Raw genomic sequence first — 17,881 nt, forward strand, 5'->3', positions numbered from 1 at the left:
GGCTGCACCTAGAGATTGGGCCTGCCCTCTGCCACCGGGAGGAGGCCTAAGCCAGCAGGGCGTTATCTCCCGAGGGGTCCCAGACTGTGAGAGGGCACAGGCTGTGCTGAGGGACCCCCCTCCCCCCCGAGTGCACAAATTTTTGTACACCGGGCCTCTAGTAATGAATATTTTCTTTCTTTGTTCTTTTTTTAGATTGTGGTTTGAATGTTCATAAGCAGTGTTCCAAGATGGTCCCAAATGACTGTAAGCCAGACTTGAAACATGTCAAGAAGGTGTATAGCTGTGACCTCACAACACTTGTGAAAGCCCACATCACCAAGCGGCCGATGGTGGTGGACATGTGCATCAGGGAAATTGAATCTAGAGGTGAGGTGCTTCCCGTGCGATGCAGAGCGATTGTAATTCACCAGGAGTGCGAGTCCTGATGCTATTTTTGGTGCCTTGTTGCACAACCCCGTTGTCTTATGAAAGTTTAGGGGAAATGATTTCAGATGGCAAATGATCTGAAAGTCTGAAAGGAGTTAATCTAACAAATAATTAAACACTTGATTTCAAGAGACATTTAGGTACATTTAACCAGTTATAGGAAATATGCCTAAAAGTCTATTTATGGATGATGTTTTCCTAAATGTCTAAAAGTTGACATGTAGATACCAATTCATTGTTCCATTTTTTTGTGTTTTTTTCCTTGGGTCTGAGAAGCAAAGGCATAATGCTCTATTAAAACTATCCTAGGCCAAAAACCAGAGCTACACCCTAATTATTCTTTCTCACTTGGGAAAAATTGCTATGGGCCTGTTAATATAGTTTATCTTAGTCCTCTGTTATGTAAAAGAATTTATGGTATAATTGGGGTGATGAATTATTTCCCTTAAGACTTCACATCTTTGATCTAATTAGACACAGTGATGAGCCAGATCACAAATATCCAGGTGGCAGCAGGTCAGAGCTAAAGAACTGTCAGTGAAATGGTTTTATTTCAGGAGAAAAAGGTGAAGAGGTTTCTAAACATGTGTATTTATCATTCTTTCTGACACATCACTTCCTCAGCCTGAAGTATGGCAAGAAGTTAAAATTTGAAGAAAAGGCATGATTTCAAGGAAACTGATGAGCTCCTTTGCTTTATTCGCAGGTCTTAATTCTGAAGGACTGTACCGAGTGTCAGGATTTAGTGACCTCATTGAAGATGTCAAGATGGCTTTTGACAGAGGTATGTTCTTCAGCCTGTTCATTAACTCAGGTCAATAATACCCTTTGCCAAAAACGCACAATACCTGACGTTATTCTTTGCATTATTTTTCTGAACCACTGATGCTTGTTATACCAAATAAAAAGACTTAGCTTTTGAGTTTTAAAATTATTTTTCTCAGTTGTATTAAACTGAGTATTACATTTCACGGTGGGAAAGAAGCATAAAACTTAGCTACATTACCTATATTTCAATATCCAAGGCTGGTTCTAAGTTCACTAAAATATATGCAGAGCAATTAATTTACCAAAAAACGTGGGGACCATGGAAGTGGGGATCTAAGTGATTGCAGATCTCAGATTCCTCAGTCTGAGTGGCTCTTCTAGCTGCCTCCCTGCATCCTCATCACCAGCCCTGACTGAGGAGACCCAGGTCCTGACCCTTGTGTGGGGACAAGAAACCCCAAGGAGCGAGGAGCGGAGGACCTTCTGGCATAGGACCCACCCCGCCGTGGGGGGAGGGGCCCAGCCAAGGAAGAGCTCAGTTGCCTATTGTCTTTAACGTTTACATTTAGATTTGTTCCTGAGGTTCTCCGTTTTGTCTTCAAGTACTGGAATAAGGTGGTACCAAAGAAGACCTGTCACCTTGAGTGCAGGAAGTGAAACAGAAAGAGCCTCTGTCCTGTGCAGGAACATATTTCTAGACCCGTTGCATCCGCTCCCATCACACAGTTCTTACAGCCCACACAGGCAGAAGACAAAAATAAATTTAAGTATTATTGCCAATCTGACAAGAAGAAATCTAGGCTAGCCCAACAGTTTGATAAAGTCAACGATGATGAAGGGAAGTAATAGTATGCCAAATCCACATAAGCATCAAGAATAGTCCCGAATCAGTGCCCAACTGAAGGTTAAAGAGGCTTTTTTTCCTCTAGAAGATAGCATGTCCATCCCCAGCCACTGCCAGCATTCTCCAACTCACACTGACAAAGAAACTGAATGTTTCCAGGGGGCCCAGAAAGCAAATAAATCGCAGTTTTCTCTCATTAAAAATACAAGACAGTCTTTTGTGAGTCATTTTTCTACATTCCCTTTTGTGCTCTGAAAACACTAACACAGATGTGAAAAAGCTTGAAGAGCTCACCTTGGCTCCATATTGCCACACCCTCGATCACTTCTGGGAGGCTTACAACCCTGAAATAATGGGATCCGCGGGGGAAAAGGCAGGATCCATAGAATGCTAGGATGAACCCATTCAATAGGCAGAATTTGGAAAATTCCCCCTCACTTAGGAGATGGTCATGGAATGGAGCACGAATTACTCTGAGGTCAGCACATGCCATTGTAGCCTTGCATGCTTTATCTCCCAGTGGAAGCAGATATTTCTGTGCCCAGAACAGGGAGAGGTCCAGGGGAAGGTCAGAGCAAATAAAAACCCTTGAGCCTTCCTCCAGGGAGATCCCCACAGGGGAGCCCCAGTCTGAAGAGCCAAGGGTAATAGAGCAGCCAGGGGCAGTCTGTGCTGCTGCATCCACACCCTAGAGCAGTGATGGCGAACCTATGACATGTGTGTCAGAGGTGACATGCAAATTCATTTTTTTGATTTTACTTTGTTACATGGCATTTAAATATATAAAATAAATATCAAAAATATAAGCCTTTGTTTTACTGTGGTTGCAAATATCAAAAAATTTCTATATGTGACCCGGCACCAGAGTTAAGTTAGTGTTTTTCAAAATGCTGACACGCCGAGCTCAAAAGGTTCACCATCACTGGCCTAGAGTGTAGTATCTAGAAACCAAATCACAGAATGAATTTATATTACTTTAATATAGATGTAAGAGAATATGTAGATTCTTTTCAAAAAGCAGGTTTTAAAGGAACCAGTTTAAGAATAGTATGCATAGTGAGTCCCAGAGTATTAATATTTTAGGCTCCTAGCTTCTCAAAATCTTTCCAATGATTCATTAATTCAAAAACACGTATGTAAGAGCTACTGTGTGCCAGGCACCATGTCCTTCACTTTAGATACAGCAGTTAACTATGTACACTTGGTCCTTGCATTCGTGGCAGGTTCACATTAAATAGTAATCACACACTGGCTATTGATTTTTGTTTTAATAGATGCCATAAAGGAAAATATTAATAACTGGGGAATTGCTCTAGTCTGTTAGGGTCAGGGGGATGCTGGAGACCAGAACAGGCTTTCCCAGAGAAGAAATGTTTATGCTAAAGTTGAAAGGATGAATAGGAGCTGGCTGGATACTGATTGAGTAGCAGAGAAACAGGAGATGTAAAGGCCTGGCAGCATAGGAGTCTGTGCAAAGGCCCTGAGGCAGACCTGTCCAGGCACTGAAAGGTGCTGTGGCTTAGAGAGGGGTAAGTGAAAGGAGAGTGGACTGAGATGCAATGAACACAATATTTTACCATAAACAGAACTGCCTGGTAGAAGATTCTCAGACCAACCTCCAAATTCTGTTCAACACTGTCAGGTAGCTGAACTATAAAAACTGTGACTTTACTTTCCAAACCAAAAATGGTGCTGTAGCCAGTACTGAGGGAGGATATTTTAAATCTGGGTTCTCATAGGAAAATACAGAAGAAAGGGAAAGTATTTTTCTGAGTAAAAACTGACAGTCATTTTTCTACATTCCCGTTGTGCCCACATCCCTTCCTGCAGATCATAGGCCCAGCACCTTTATGCTTCCCCCGGGTCGCCCGTGAAGCATTCATGGCGGGTCCACATTACATAACTGCTTTCCTTCCAGGAGGCATGCTGTCCCAACCTGTGCTGCCCCTGCACATTATTCCAACCCACGTGTGAGAGGTGGCACTGGTGAGCTCATTGGCACTCATATGCGAGTGACAGACAGGCCAAGGTATTGATTGGCATTTTAAAAGAGGCTGCTTAGCCCTAGCCAGTTTGGCTCAGTGGATAGAGCGTCGGCCTGCGGACTCAAGGGTCCCGGGTTCGATTCCGGTTGAGGGCATGTACCTTTGTTTTGGGCACATCCCCAGTAGGGTGTGTGCAGGAGGCAGCTGATCGATGTCTCTCTCTCATCGATGTTTCTAACTCTCTATCCCTCTCCCTTTCTCTCTGTAAAAAATCAATAAAATATATTTTAAAAGAGGCTACTTTTAAAAAAAAAAAGCCTTTAGAGTAGTTTTAGGTTCACCAAAAAAATTAAGCAGATTTCCCATGTAATCCCTCCTCTCATGCTCTGGACCAAGATGTTAATAGGGGACTATTAACATCTTGCATTAGTACAGTATATTTGTTAGTTTGTGAACCAATATTGATACAGTAACTAGAGTCAATAGTTTATATTAGGGTTCACTTTTTACATTGCACAGTTCTGTGTGTTTTAACAGATGTGGGAAGTCATGTATCTACCGTCCCAGTATCACACAGAACTTTCACTCATAAAAGTCCGTGCTGTACCCTCATCCTTCCCTCAAGCCCCGAGCCCCTGCACCCACTGATCTTCCTGACCATAGTTGTGCCTTCCCCAGAATGTCCTATAGTTGGGACCACAGAGGGCACTGCCTTTTCAGACTGCCTTCCTTTACTTTCTTACTGTATTTAAAATTCCCCCGTGTCTTTCTTGGCTTGAGAGCTCATTTCTTTTCATAGCTGAAAAGTAGTCCATTGTCTGGGTGTGCCTCAATTCATTCACCTATCAAAAAGACATCTTGGTTGCTTGCAGTTTTTTGACAGTTATGAATAAAGCTGCTATAAACCCTTGTGTCAGGGTTTTGGGTGGATGCAAGTTTTCCGCTCCTTTGGGTAAACAGCAAGGAGCACCGTTGCCGGATTCTGTGGTAAGAGTGTGCTTAGCTTAGTAGGAAACTGCCTATCTCACAAAGTGACTGCTCCCTTTTGCATCCTCCTCAGCGATGAGAGTTCCTGTCACTCCACATCCTTGCGGGCCTTTGGTGTTATCAGGGTTCAAAATTGTAGCCGTTCTAACAGGTGTGTGGTAAAGAGGCTGCTGCTTAATCCATAGAAATCTCTCGTAAACCAGACAGAACAAAGAAAGCCAGCATAGGCTCTAGCTCAGAGCAGATGCTAATTAAATCTTTAGATTAAAATGCAGGTATTTTAACCAAGTAAAGTACTAAATGCCAGGGGCTGGGGGAGGCCGCCCTGAAGGAAGGTAGCTTTGCTTGGGAGTCAGGGGCCCAGCGCCTCTGAGATGCCCCTCCACTTTGTAATGCCTTCTGTTCTTGTTCTCTCAACACTTAATGGTTCTGTTTTGTTTTGTTTGTTTGTTTTACTCTCTTCTCTCCACCTCCTTTACCCCTAGGACTCAGGCAAGCTCCAAACTTCTGTGTGGGAGCCTGGGGTGGTACAAAAGCACAAAGAATAGAGACCTTGGTGCTAGGGGTCTTTTGTAAGTGAAGAGTGCCTCTGTTGTCATTTCCCACATTCTCTGTGTTTATTTTAAAAAGGAAAGCAGCAATCCCATATTAGTCCCCTGGGAATTCTCAAGCAGCCATGAAATGAACAAATATTTCTGTTGACCCGAGTTCTCTTCTGATTTTCACTCCATAAGTAACATGGAAAAATAACTTTAGAAAACTCAAAAATTAATTTTGCTTTTCACAGAGCATTGATCATTTCTATAACTTAGCACGATGAAGCTGATGTTAAAAATGGGAGCATTGCTAATCTTTAAAAACTGTACACAGAAATACGTTATTTATAAAAAACAATGCTGTGGATCCAAATGTTTACTTTTCTTTCCTTTAACATCCTTCAAAGATGGAGAGAAAGCAGATATTTCTGTGAACGTATATGAAGATATCAACATCATCACTGGTGCGCTGAAACTCTACTTCAGGGACTTACCGATTCCACTCATCACGTATGACGCCTACCCCAAGTTCATAGAGTCCGCCAGTAAGTACACCGGCGCACACCCCAATACCCTGACAGCCTGCCTCTCCGGCGCCATCCCTCCTCCCGGGGTTCTCTGCTGGGCATCTTGAATGTATTTCATTAAATACTTCTTCCTCGCCCTCTCCATGGTTCACAAAATTTGAACTGTTCTCCATCACGGGTGACTTACAATGTCTACCACCAGAAGCTTCTTGGTAACGGGCTAGCTAACCCTCATTCTCCAAAGGAAGGCTTCTACCAGTGCTCCTGAAATTCGGACTGTACTTTGTAAAATAAAATAAAAATAACTGGAAAAATAAAACTAGAAAAACAAGATCAACTACTTTGTTGTTAGATTCAGCAAGCACAAAAATTACCGTCAGATTTCAATAAAAGTTTCTAAATCCTTACTCTCAATTCCCATGTTCACTCTGCGATGGACCTTTTTTTATTTTTATTTTTTTTAATATATTTTATTGACTTTTTACAGAGAGGAAGGGAGAGAGAGATAGAGAGTTAGAAACATCGATGAGAGAGAAACATCGATCAGCCGCCTCCTGCACATCTCCTACTGGGGATGTGCCTGCAACCCAGGTACATGCCCTTGACCGGAATCGAACCTGGGACCTTTCAGTCCGCAGGCTGACGCTCTATCCACTGAGCCAAACCGGTTTCGGCGACCATTTTTTAAATTCTAGTTAAGATGAAAATGAGGAAAAGCAAAGGCTCATTTGCCAAATTCTGTTTATAGTACGAAAAAATCATATCTATAATTCACGCTCCATTTTTTTGAAGGAAATTCTGAACAGATTTTAAGTGTCGGCATTACCATGTTTTAAGAAAAGATAGGCTATTTCTGTCGTTTGCTTGTCTCTCTTCAAAGCCACATGTTGTCTTGATCTTTAAATAACATAGCTTCCTTGGTAACACTGATTTGCTCTTTGACTTTGAGATTTCATGAAGCACAAACTTGACTTGTTTTAATTTTCAGTTTCCCCTTCAGAGCATTTGTTGAGAATTCCTGTGGTTTGTGGAGCCTTCATTTCTTGCGGGTCAGCTCAGCTCTCGTGTAGAGAACAGCCATGAGAATCGCCCTGATTTTTACAGATTTCCTGAGCCTGAAAGGCTCTAAAACTCTCCCTTCGGAATTTAACGCTTCTCATTTGGGGCTGGATTCATTGCTGAGGTTCTTGTTTCGTGGGGCAGGCGTTGCTTCCCGTAAGGATTGGTCAGATTGGCATTGATGTGGAAAACACTGGACACACACTTCCCAAAGGGCTGCTCAGTCCGCCCACAGTTTGCTGCAATGCCCAGGACAACACTGGGGCTCAGCTAGATGGTGTTCCTGTCCCCGTGTTGCTTGGGACAAAACTACAACTGGGCTTGTGAGCCTGACCCAAGGCAACCAATTAGCAGAGAACAAAGCAGTGATGGAAACCCAGATTCCGACCACTCCACACTGCCTCATCTACTGGGAAGAAAAAGCCAAGCCTTGCTCACTGGATTTCAAGGCCTTGAGCCCTGCATTCCCAAATACCTCACCTTCTTTCCCCACACCCACCCGGTGGCTCAGGAAAATCTCCCCTCTTTATGCTTCCAAACCGTTTGTCATTGTTCTGGGACTTGTGACTGAAACAGACCTGTCCAAAGCAGCAAGCCCCCACTTGCCCCTCAGAGAGCTCACGAAAGCACAGCATAATACACTCACCTAAATCAAGGTCGAAACACCTTAAAATTTCAACTATTTTCATGTGTGATTTCCATGACAACAGAAACCCTGGCATAGACTCATATACAACATAAACGAGTATTGTGCATGTTCGATGTTGATATAACTGTTTGTGGAACACTGTGTCCTTGAGCCTGTCTTGTTTAGGAGTAGAATGTGTCTAGATCAGTGATGGCGAACCTGTTGAGCTTGGCGTGTCAGCATTTTGAAAAACCCTAACTTAACTCTGGTGCCGTATCACATACAGAGATTTTCTGATATTTGCAACCATAGTAAAACAAAGATTTATATTTTTGATATTTTATATATTTAAATGCCATTCAACAAAGAAAAATCAACCAAAAAAATGAGTTCGCATGTCACCTCTGACACACGTGTCATAGGTTCTCCATCACTGGTCTAGATGCATAGATACAGCCGTTCTCCTATCTGTACAAGCAGATATGGAAAATAAGAAAAACTAAGATTTATAGAGCAGTACTAGGTGCCAGGCATCATGCGCAATACTTTCCATCCATGATATTTTATTTTTTAATTGGTTTTAGAAATAGAAGAAGGGGGAGAAAGAGAGAAATGTTGATTTGTTGTTCCACTTATTTATGCATTCATTGGTTGACTCTTGTATGTGCCCTGACTGGGGAATCAAACCCTCAACCTTGGTGTATTTGGGATGACACTCTAACCCACCAAGCTACCCAGCCAGGGCCCATGATATTATTTTATAAAGAAGGTGTTTTAGGCTATAAGTAAACTGTCCTAGTCCTGTCACTGGAGGAGGTGGTAACGGTGTTCAAACCCACCTCTCCTTAACATCAGAGCCCTAGCTCTCTCTCTGCATGCTGCCAGGGGCGCCTGATAGAACAGGAGGCAGAGACTCGCACCGGGGAAGGCAGGCAGAGGACAGGAAGCCCTCTGAAAGGACATGGTTAGCTGACCTTTCCTGATGCAGGTGCTCTTGGACTTTTTTTTTTATCTCTAGCCCCTAAAAATCCTAGGTCCATATTCTTTAGGTCTCGGGTATCTCTGGCGTTTATTAGCCTCCCTTGCCGAAAAAAGTCAGACTTCATATTAAAGCTTCTTCCTGCAAAAGCTGTTTGAGCTCTGCTGTTGCAGCCTTCTTTGGAGAACTCCTGCTGGGTGAAAGCTGGAGGGGAGTGGCCGCAGGAAATGCTAAAGGCGGTAGAGGAGGCCAGGCATCCCATGAAAGGCTTGAAGTTCTGCACAGTCCCTGCATGCTCCCTTATGAACCACCTGGGCTCCCCAGCACTTTTTTGCTCACTTCCTCTCCCCACCAATTAGGGAATCTCTGCAGTCCGGTAGGAAGGCCTAGAAGAGAAGTGCTTCCCCAGGGCTGCTCCTGAGCCCAGCTTCCACGCATGCTTCCTGACCGCTGGGCCAGAGCTGAGCCCCGGCAGCACTGGACCTGGAGCGCTTCCCCTGGCCAAGGGGTCCGAGAGCGATGTTCCCAGATCCTGGAGAAGCTGCATGACTCGGGGTGTAACCTCGAGTGACTCAGAAAAACTCGGGAATGAAACCCAGGGTTCTTGTTCCCAAGCCACGTAAACGTCCGAAGAGGAGCCTGGGAGTTAGAGGCGGTGGAGCTCCTCCCTCTGCTCTGCCCAGATCCCCGCTTCTCGGCTACGTTTATTCTTCTTGTACTTGAGTTTCTCTCTAAAGAATGTAACCTTTAAAAAGAGCTTTTAACTAGGTCTTGGTCCAGGTTCAGAGTGCTTATTTCCTGCCCCCACCGTGTTGTGTTTCCAGATCCTTCCAGACCTCCCTCAAGTGCATTTTGTCAGATGTTCCTAGGTTTATAGCTCCAATCTGGACCTCTCCCTGAGCAGCAGGTTAATCCAAGTCAGCATGTTCATCTGCAGCTCTAGCTCAGATGTCTTCATCTTCCCCACGAAGCCTCCTCCACCCAGATCTTTCCTATCTCAGATAATGGTGGTCCCATCCTCCCCGTTACCTCAGCTCCAAACTTGGCTCATTCTTGATTGTCTCTCATTCATCCCTCATCAGTAACTCCTATGGACTCGACCTTTAAAATAGTCCTAGAATCCAGCAATTTCTTATCACCTTCCCTGCTACCACCTGGTCTAAGCTAGTGTCACACCTCACCTGGATTTTTGCAATTATTACTGGAATGATCTTTCTGCTTTTACTCTTGCCCCTCCCATCATGTTTCCCATGCGGCAGCCAGAGGGAGATACTATGAAAAATGTATGTCAGGTCATGACTTTCCCATTTCTCTCAATAAGTTCTAACCTTTCGAGTCATCCTCTCCTACCCTTTCTGCTCTCCCTACTGTGGCCGCACCTGGCTCCTCGCTTTTCCTCAGACGTTCCCAGCCTTGTCTCCCTCAGGATCTTTGCTTGACTGTTCCTCTGCCTGAAACCACCTTCCCCAGATCTATTTCTGTGTGCTTCGTCCCCCCACTGCCTCCGGTCATCCTGACCCCACCATGTGTAATTACACACCCTCCCCCCTCAACACACCCAATGTCTTTTCCATAGCACTTGCCTCATGCTAATACAGAATAAGCTAAAAGATACATGTACTTATTTATTGTTAGTCATCCTCCAATAGGGAAAGTGAGCTCTCCATGAACCTGGAATTTTGTTTGTTTCCATCCCACCAACACTGCCCTTAACTTCACACCATCTCAAGATTCTCCCTACACAGACTAAGTGTGGAAGTTAAAAGAAAACTAAACTACTCCTTTTTCAATTTTCAGAATAGTGTAGTTTCCAATTACTTAGTTCTATAAAGGTTTTTATAGAAGTGGAATTTCTTTTCTTAATTTTAGAAATTAAATGATTGAATTTCAGTATCTGGAATTGCTATTATTAGTTGGCACTCTTTAAAGGCCTCAAGGTTCAGAGACCATGCATTATTTATCCTGGTAAATGTCAAATAATACATTCTTCATCCCAAAGAAATGAACCAGAAGTTCTGGGGAAGCTTTGGGCAGAAATTGCAAAATGGCCAAAGTTTCTTTGAATTAAAAAGCTCCAGTCACTGTTTACATTCTGAAATTTATCAAATCTGCTCTGCAACACTAAGAGCCTTTGTGTCATTCTAGTTTTCACCCGACTCCAGTACATTGCCTCTGAGTTGGTTTATTTTATTAAATCTGAAAGACGGGGATTCTTGGGTCCTGAATGTCATGTTCTGGTCAGAGGTGGCCTTCCAGCATTTCACAGCTGCTATTCTGATTTGGATCCCTTTGCAATTGCCCTGAAACCAAACATTTAAAGGCACCCCGTCTTCATGACGTTTGGGTAGAAGCAGGAAATGTGCTAGATTAGAGCACAGAATTCCAAAGATGTCTCTTAATGCGATCTGTAACCTCAAAGGCGTGTGCTGGTGTTTTGGCCAACACAGCAGAACTAAAATATGCACATGAAGATGTGCCCCTTCAAAGTTTACACCTTTTACACCTTTGAAAGGGTCCCATTTATTTGAGGGACCCTGTTGTCACTCAGAACATTTGGCATTGCCTTCCAAGTCTGCATGTGGCTTCTGAATGCCCTAAGTAGTAGAGTATCTTTGTGCTTTGAGGGTAGATTTGACTATTTAAGTTACACGTGTAACTTAAAACTAAATCTAATAAAAGAAGTAAATATTAGATCATATATTTCTTGGTTGAAAATGAAAAAAGCAAAAATATCAAGTAAAAAGACCTTAACAGGGGTTGCCAGGGACAAAGGGATGGCATAGCTTCTATACTGTTGCTTTCTGAAAGGGGACTTTCAAAATATTTTGAACAATACAGTATTCCTTAAATATGTTTGTAATGTTCTGAGATGATCTCATTTGGGTGTGTAAGTTTTTATTTGTATGCAAATATGTGTCTGAATTTTTCATAGTTACATCCTATATATCCAATGGCCAGTTTCCATAGTTACCAGATTCAAGACTTCCAAGTGAAAAAACTGGGTGGTCTCCCCAAAAGTCCAAGTAAATGGTATTGCCACATTGAAACTAAGCCTTTGGAAATCTGAGGCTTGAACCTTAAAAATAAATTTTCCAAGGCTGTGGGCAAGGATCTGTGAGAAAGCATTTCTTACCCGTTTTAAAACATAGAATAGAATGAAATGAACCATTTATACCAGTTGTCTATTAAAGTTTTCCTCCTTTGTATTCATTCAACTCGCTCCTTTAGAAATTATGGATCCTGATGAGCAATTAGAAACCCTTCACGAGGCACTGAAACTGCTGCCGCCCGCTCACTGCGAGACCCTCCGGTACCTCATGGCGCATCTGAAGAGGCAAGTCCGACTGCAATGCTTAACTTGTGCTGCATCCACATTTTAAGAATGAAATGAAACGAAACGTGAAAGAAAAGACAAATGATCCATTGAATGAATAAACATAGCTATGTTGTCTTGTGTGAAATTGCACAAGTTAAGAAGGAATGCGAAAAATATTCTGCACTACAGAGCTGAACACACACTGATTCTAACAGGAATGTATTTGCAATTGCACTAGGTGTTGGCAAATACATTAGAAACACTAGTATCCTGCCAAGGACATGCATCCATTTCTATGGAAAGGGAAAGGTTGTAGCTGTAGAGACACTAGCATTAGCATAATAACGCAAGAGCAAAGCAACCCACAAGAAGGCTCATTCTTCTTTTTCTAAGACAGTTACTTCAGACTTGGTGCTGGGATTGTAGATTATTGGATGGATGTTGCCAGCACTAAATATTGCTGTAAAAAACGATGGAGTAAAGTCAGGGGTAAAGGAGGAATGGAAAATGAAATATTTTGTTACTCTGGTTTAATGTGTTATAGTGATTGATGATGATGGGGCTTTATTTCCTTGCTCAGTCACCGTCAATCTCTACCAGGTGAAGCAATGTTTTTAAAATTATATGACTAAGATTTGGTGGTTTTAGGGTTTCAAAATATAAGACCAATCAGCAACAAAAAAGATAGCAGAACTTGACATCTATGTTATATGCCTTTAGGCATGAGTTATCCAGAAATGAATACTTAATTCATGCTGCTTTTAATATTTACACGTTTCTCCTCTTTAAAAGCACCATGAGTTAAAACTTTGATGTCATTTGCTTACAACTTCCCTTGTAAATTTAAGTTTGCTTCATATATGGATGCAGTTAAGTACTCCACACAGAAGAAATAACTCTCAAATTGTAGTCTCTGTGCCTTCACTGTAGCTGTAAAAAATATAAACACTTACTCTCTCTGACAAGGTTGCTTACGCTGAGCCATCTCCTATTAATGTCACAACCACTCTCTCCCTAGACACTTGGAAACATAATCTATAGGAAACCAGATAGCCCAAGAGGAGGGAGTGAGGGAGGGAGGACTGAGGAACCATCAGGACGACCCAGTTCCTTCTCTGCTATTTCAGACACCCCTGCAGCTCAGGCTGCGGCCAGAGAATCCACAAATAGAACCGAACCCACACACATCTTGTTTTAGATTTTGTCCCAAAGCACAGTGCAGAACCGCATGGCTTACACAAAATCCTCTTCCTGTGCTTGTATTTTTCAGAGTGACCCTCCATGAAAAGGAGAACCTTATGAATGCAGAAAACCTGGGGATTGTTTTCGGCCCCACCCTTATGCGATCTCCGGAACTAGACGCCATGGCTGCACTGAACGATATCCGATATCAGAGACTGGTGGTAGAGCTGCTCATCAAAAATGAAGACATTTTATTTTAGATTTTTAGTTTGAGAGGAAAAAGAAGTGTTTTACAGATGAAGGAATGTTTTATAGTAATTTAATTGGCTCTCATAGCTGCATTATTCCTTGGTTAGAAGTTTCGGCATATAACCAGTTTAAAATGAAGGAACTTTCCATTGTTTTTGTAGCACCGCTCAGCTGTCCTTGTAAAACAGTGAACATACGCTTTCCAGTGCTAGTAACCCTGGGTGTTTATCATGTTAAGAGAAACTCAGGCTATTGCATGATTAGCCCCATTTGGCAAGGGGACCCGTACAAAGGAGACAGCAGCCTGCCCCGCTCTCCGTCCTGGGTAGTCTGTGGTTGTAATTCAGCATGTTTCACAGAGTGAACCTGTCATGACTTCGCTTGGGTTCTGTCATTGGTGTCTGACGCTTACATAAACATGCACATCAATGGACAGAACGGCACCTCTGGCCGCTGCACTGCCATAGACTATAACACATGCCTACTTTTCTCCAATGCTTTATTTCTGGGTTCTCTTCATTCTTCTCTGACATAGTACTTTCTTTCCAGCAAAAAAAGCAAAATGTTTTCAGATTTGTTACTTTAGTAAATGATCCATGCCAATAAAAAAATACAACGCAGAGCATTTTTTGTTAAATTATTGGGTTTTAGTTGTAATTTTGTGTTTTTATCTGGCATGCATTTATTAACTTATTAAATTTGGCTTTTAGAAATTAAAAATATCGATAGCTTGCTTTTTCCCCCATGATTAGAAATATTTGGAAAAATGTATTATGCCACTTGTGTAACACTGAGTAACTCCTCTCACCTCTTTTTTTACCATTGAAAGTTTTATATTGAGTTCCCAAAATAATAATTTAAAACTGCTTAGAATTAGGACACCCATTCATTGGATTCATTTTTCTTCTTGCATACTGTGACAGAAATCAAGACTGTTTTCTCAACTCGAGCTGGGGGCACAGGCAGGAGTTCCTTCTAGAACCATGAGAAGAATAAAGGCTAACTAGAGAGAGTGGCTTTCTAAACACTTGCTTTGTTGGATGTGCTTGGTGTTGACACGCAGCTACGCGGAGAGGCTGCCTTAGAGGAGTCCCAGGCAGCAACCTGCCAGCAGGGGAAGGTGGGCGGAACCAGGGGTGGGCCTCCCCCTCTCAGTGGCCGCCCGCCCTTGCGGCTCTGAGCCAATGACCCTCCAAGTCTCCTTCCCTGTCAACCGAGCGAGCGCCCTTTCAGAACTACAGTTCTGTCCTGCCTTCAAAGTAAAAAAGCACAAAACATTTTTACCATTTCAATCCTTGACACTTTCAAGACTATCTCAAAGATCATGGGGACTGCAGAACTGTGAAGTTTTCCATATTTCTGCCCCTAGGCTACAGTAGGGGGTTAGTAGTATTTTTAATGTTTATATTCAGAAAGCTGGTTATTCAGGAGATAGTCTGTCACAGCTGCCTTCTTAACCACAGTCCCCTACGAATAATGTCATTGCACAGGCAACACCAGATACACAGATGAATCAAGCACAGAGATTCGTTTTCTATAATTAATTTACTTTAAAATGGAGGCCACTGAAAGTCACTATGCAGGAAGGCAGTGCTTGGAAACAGAGAAATCTGACCACGTGACTCTGTCCCTGGGTTAGGTGAACCGAATGAATTTCTACACGCTCATGGCTGAAGTTCTTTTTGAACAAAGTCCTTTTAAAGGAGAAATTCAGTAAGGAAATTTGTCAAGAAATCTGCTTCATCAGAATGTAATCACCTTGTTCTTTTCCTAAAAGGAACAGCTGTGGAGTAGGCACCTCTCAGAACTAGAGGTTTACCTGGAGCAGAAGCAGACATTAGCACATGTTCAGATAACATCCTCAGTACTGTCCGGATAGGTGACTGTTTATCAGGTCTGCGAACAAGGACACTTGGTATGTTTTTTATTTAATAGGAACTGCATCTTTAAATTTTTTATTCAATTTATTGGGGTGATACTGGTTAATAAAGTTATGGAGGTGTCAGGTGTACGATTCTATAATACATCATCTGCATATTGTATTGTGCGTTCAGCACCCAAAGTCTAGTCTCCTTCCGTCACCATTTATCCCCCCTTTCGCTCTTCCACCTGCCCAGCCCCCTTCCCCTCTGGCATGATTTAAACTGATGGATGTGTGTGGGTTCATCCTCTCGGGACCGCTCCGTCATCTGTGAGCTCTCCTGGACTGTTGGGTGATAGTCCCTGAAAGGAAGAAACAGTTCCTCGGGGCGGCTCTTCCTCAGTAACCAGCCTGCGTTTTTCATACGTACCTTCCTGTGACTAAGGGGAGATGTCTTAAATCATGACCTTTTAATGAGGAGGCAGGGGTTTCATTTGTTTCCTCCGCAGTCAGCAGGAGGGACCACTGCACCTCCGTGATCGCCGCAGACTCGCACGCTGTAGATGCTCTGCCTGAGTGGAAAGTCTGTCTTCCCAATGCTCTACCCATAGTTTTAAAGAAATCACTGAGAAAGCAAAGATCTTCCCTTCTTTACATTTTCTGTTAGTTTTTAATGCTAATTAGTTACACGGAGGAAGTCTCCTTCACTGAATTGAGATTGCAGATGTGTCTAAGTGGAAAACCGTGTATGTATCCGAATGTTTCTGCTTACTTGATGAGCTCAAGTAGAAGGCCTCTGGATGAATTAGGTTCAGGGTTCCAACACTATCCATTTTAACAAAATGTATTAGAATTTGCAGCCCCAAAGCTGATGGGGTATATTGGTAAGTCCATTCAAAGAGCAAAAAGACTTTTTAAAATACACGCTGGAAGCAGGATACCCACAGCTCTTCTCCTGGCTGTATATGTTTGTCCTCGGGAGGCTAAGTTCTTATGGAACTCTTCAAGCATCTTTAGAACTTGATTGGCTGTAACAGCGGCATGGCATTCCCATTTGCCTATCAGTGTTAAGTGAAAGGCGTCCTTTTATGAGCAGGGGTAACAGTGACCCTTACATACATCACTATCGCACGTCACATTTCCACTGAGCATCTGGGCAGTTCCGACCTGTGATTGGCACGCATTATGGTGGGATGTAGGGAGGCCTGAGAAGAATGTAGCATCATCAGGGATCTGTCCTCTTCCCTAATCTTTAGAGAACTGGTTCTCACTTGGATTCTCTCTCCAGATCAAGCCCAGACCTGCCTCCCTGGTACCTCTGCACTCCTCATGCCACACGCATTCCCTGCCCGTGCCCATGGGAATGGGCACACGCATTCCCTGCCCGTGCCACAGTGCCTTAGCACTGTGCTAAGCCTGGAAACAAGACCAGCTCCAGTTCCCAAGGAACTTGCTGGCCCGCAGTCAAACTTGAATGTTCTCCTTTTTTCCATTGAGCATTTTCTTTCCCATGGTCCTCACCCTAGACATCAATAGAAAGTTACAACAAAACAGCATGGGTGTACTTGCCCTTCTTTGGGGAAATGTGAGCTCACGAAGCCACATCTTACAGTTCCATGTGATACTTTGACTAGAAACATTTATTTGACCAATAAGAAAGGGAGATATAAAGTGAAAATGACTTAAATTATACCCCAGCTACGTGCCCAGTGTGAGCTTATCTGGAAGCATCAAAAGATCACGTGCTGCCTGCCCCTGAGGGTGTGTTATCTGAAATGGGACATCAGCGTGTGAAGGCCCTGTCATCCTCAGCCTGGGTTCACTAGCCCCTCGTTTCCCTCCTTCCCGTGAGGCTGGGCAATACTGCTATCAGCCCACGGAAGCCGGTGCACCAATCTCATGTGGGCCAGTCCCCCGCACAGCTGGTGGTCATTCTGAACAAGAAATGGTCTTAACACGACAGCTCAGAGTCTCCCCATTTATCTAAAACAGATGGACAATCTCTACATTTCTTAAATAGTAATGATGGGGGAAACTGAAGTAGTTGTTTTCCCCTGGTTTCAGGAATTAGATTATAACTAACCCACCAAAGACGAATTAGCAATTTTACTGAGGTTGAACCTATACTGTTATGATAGGTTCAAACATTTATTGGTTTCAGCACATTTTTCTTACTAAAGTCATTGGACCTCTCAGCTAATGCTTCAGTAATTTTTAAAGTAAAATTATTTCACTAGATATACGTATCACACAGGGATCTCACATCAATTGCTATTTCACAGATTGAAACCAAAAGTCGAGAGAGCCAAGCTAAAAATTATGATTCCTCACCATGTGTTGTAAAGAAAACCCTGATTTATGAGCTTTATTGTTCTCCACTGAAGAGATTATATTTTAATACAGTCTTTTAGTCATAACATATTTCTCAATGGAAATATTTCCCATTGCTTTTTCCATCAAGTAGCACAAAACAACACAGGAAGTGTAAGCCCCGTATTGCTGACCTTGTGTTTGGAGCTCTGGTGAGCACA

At 42.9% G+C, this 17,881-nt stretch overlaps 1 protein-coding gene across 2 annotated transcripts in view; it reads left to right on the forward strand.

The window, feature by feature from the left end:
• The window catches only part of CHN1 (chimerin 1), a 73,445-nt gene extending 59,083 nt beyond the window's left edge, over positions 1-14,362 (forward strand). Inside the window, exons 4-8 of one of the 2 annotated variants that reach the window (XM_015561979.1) lie at positions 196-369; positions 1,136-1,213; positions 5,957-6,094; positions 11,971-12,076; positions 13,329-14,112. In XM_015561979.1, coding sequence (XP_015417465.1) covers positions 196-369; positions 1,136-1,213; positions 5,957-6,094; positions 11,971-12,076; positions 13,329-13,500 — 668 coding nt within the window. In that variant the 3' untranslated portion in view covers positions 13,501-14,112. Of the gene's footprint in view, positions 1-195; positions 370-1,135; positions 1,214-5,956; positions 6,095-11,970; positions 12,077-13,328 lie in introns of both variants that reach the window. The other variant, XM_006760598.2, reaches the window with a different exon arrangement.
• Positions 14,363-17,881: the final 3,519 nt, after the last annotated feature.

The sequence above is a fragment of the Myotis davidii genome, unplaced genomic scaffold (assembly GCF_000327345.1).
Source record: "Myotis davidii unplaced genomic scaffold, ASM32734v1 scaffold370, whole genome shotgun sequence".
Taxonomy (NCBI): domain Eukaryota; kingdom Metazoa; phylum Chordata; class Mammalia; order Chiroptera; family Vespertilionidae; genus Myotis; species Myotis davidii.